The 1,876-nt window shown below is 35.9% G+C and overlaps 1 protein-coding gene across 1 annotated transcript; it reads left to right on the forward strand.

Annotated features, from left to right (window-relative positions):
* Positions 1 to 731: 731 nt before the first annotated feature.
* Positions 732 to 1,153, forward strand: LOC106525007 (transmembrane protein 179B; the record flags this gene model as incomplete). The annotated part of the gene is given in 1 exon segment (XM_014019077.1): positions 732 to 1,153. A coding segment is annotated over 1 exon segment (174 nt), but the record flags the coding sequence as incomplete, so codon positions are not given.
* Between the last annotated feature and the right edge of the window lie 723 nt (positions 1,154 to 1,876).

Here is a 1,876-nt window from a genome sequence, read left to right on the forward strand (position 1 = left end):
GCAATGCACAGAGAGTTCCATAATTGGCAGCTTGGAAGATCTGATAATATAAATTAATACAACTATACAAAACATAATTCTGAAAGATGAGCTTCATGAGATCATAAATTCCTTCAAAGGTGAGCTTAAAACAATGTAAGTTCCTCCATGACCAGTTGTACTCAAAATAAATATTCATACTATTTATATATTGAATAAAAATCTAATTAACCACCATGACTGAACCTAATTACACTATGTTGGATACTCTATTTTTGTTTTGATATGAAGTTAAAAAATATTAGAACGAACTGGTTTAGTGTTTGTCAGGATGGTGGTACTCAGAGGATCTGATATTTTCCAAGATTATATTTTTTATAAAGTTATTTTATGTTAAAGTTTTTCAGTTATTTTTTTTTACAAGTTCTGCAAATTGATATCCTGTTTATACAAATTTCGATTTTTCCCCCCCCCCCCTTTTATCTGTCCACACTAGTTTTACAAAAAATGCTGAAATTCCCTCATCCTGCCACTAGGGGGAGACAACAGCCTACATTAAAGACGTTTTAAAAATTCGGAGAAAGATTGTTTCGTTTGACAAAAAATTCTCCCAAAATTTGTTTTACTTTATATTTACAGTTTCAGTTCAGAACATGATCAAGATAAAGTAAAGCAAATGTAGAAAGTAAAGTTTTTTTGTGTTTTCGCATCTCTGGAGCTCAGAGTGAGAAATCTCTCTGTTCCCTCCTCAGACGGCGGTTTGGGTCAACTTCTTCCTCTGGCTCGTCATCGCCGTTCTGGTGGTCGTTCAGCAGCGGCGGAGCTCCGGGTCGATTTCGACGCCGGCCGGCGCGCTCTTCGGCGACTCTTCCACCACTGCGTCTGAGACCGAGCCGTTTTTCAACCCTCCCTCCAGGCCGCATTGAAGTTACAACAACAAATTAAAACGYGTGTGAACGGCGGAACGTACGGTCGGTGATATGAAGCTGCGTAATCCAAAGATTTAAATATTATTTTGRGTTAAACGTCAGAATTTGTTCATTCGGAAAGTTTTTCCCGCTGCAGCTGACCACAGGGGAAAATGCTTATTTAATTGTTATTTTAAYATTCTGCACGTTTCTTTGATGTTAGTGGCCATTCTACTTACAGCCTTTGTTTCATTTAKTAATAGTTACACTTATTATTGTAARAAAAAAAATTTTTTYCCAYSTTYRGAAAACCTGGAGGCCTTTTTATCCGTGTTGCTGAAACTACTTTTGTGGTAAATCACACCTGCTGAGAAATCTTAAACTCAGATGTGCATCTTTTTACCATCAGCTGGTTTTGTGTTTTAACTTAAATAAAAAAAAGCACAAAACAAGTCGAAATGTAACACAGATGTTAACTGGTGCTTTTTTTACAATCTCAAAGTAAAAGTGGAAACAAAATGACTAAAATCTGTTTTTTTATATGCAAGTTACAAGAAACCCAGAAAGAACAATGTCTCCCTCTTGTGGCCAAATCTATTTAAAACTAATTTGTAACCAGATTTGCCTGTGTTTGTGTCTGTTAGCAAAATATCTGAGCGGAGAGTCGTTCCTAACTCAAAGATATTTTGAATTAAAACCTTGCATTCCTTCTGTATTTAAAGAATTGTGTTTGTGTGGACTGATGCTTTCTGCGTGTTTATACTGTCGTGTTAAAAAATGTTTAATAAAGTTTTAGCTCACTGGTTTCAGTTTTAGGAGTGATGTTTTCAGTTTCAAAGCAAAATCCAGGCTGTTTTTATCCTCTTGAAGTCAGCCCTCTTATGAAATGAGAGCACATTGACAGAATGTAGAAATGACTCAGCCTGCAGAGGTGTCAACTATTCACATTCATTTCCTAAGCAGAAGTATAAATACTAGGGTTTAAAATA

This window comes from Austrofundulus limnaeus, unplaced genomic scaffold, assembly GCF_001266775.1.
Source record: "Austrofundulus limnaeus strain Quisiro unplaced genomic scaffold, Austrofundulus_limnaeus-1.0 Scaffold208, whole genome shotgun sequence".
Taxonomy (NCBI): Eukaryota; Metazoa; Chordata; class Actinopteri; order Cyprinodontiformes; family Rivulidae; genus Austrofundulus; species Austrofundulus limnaeus.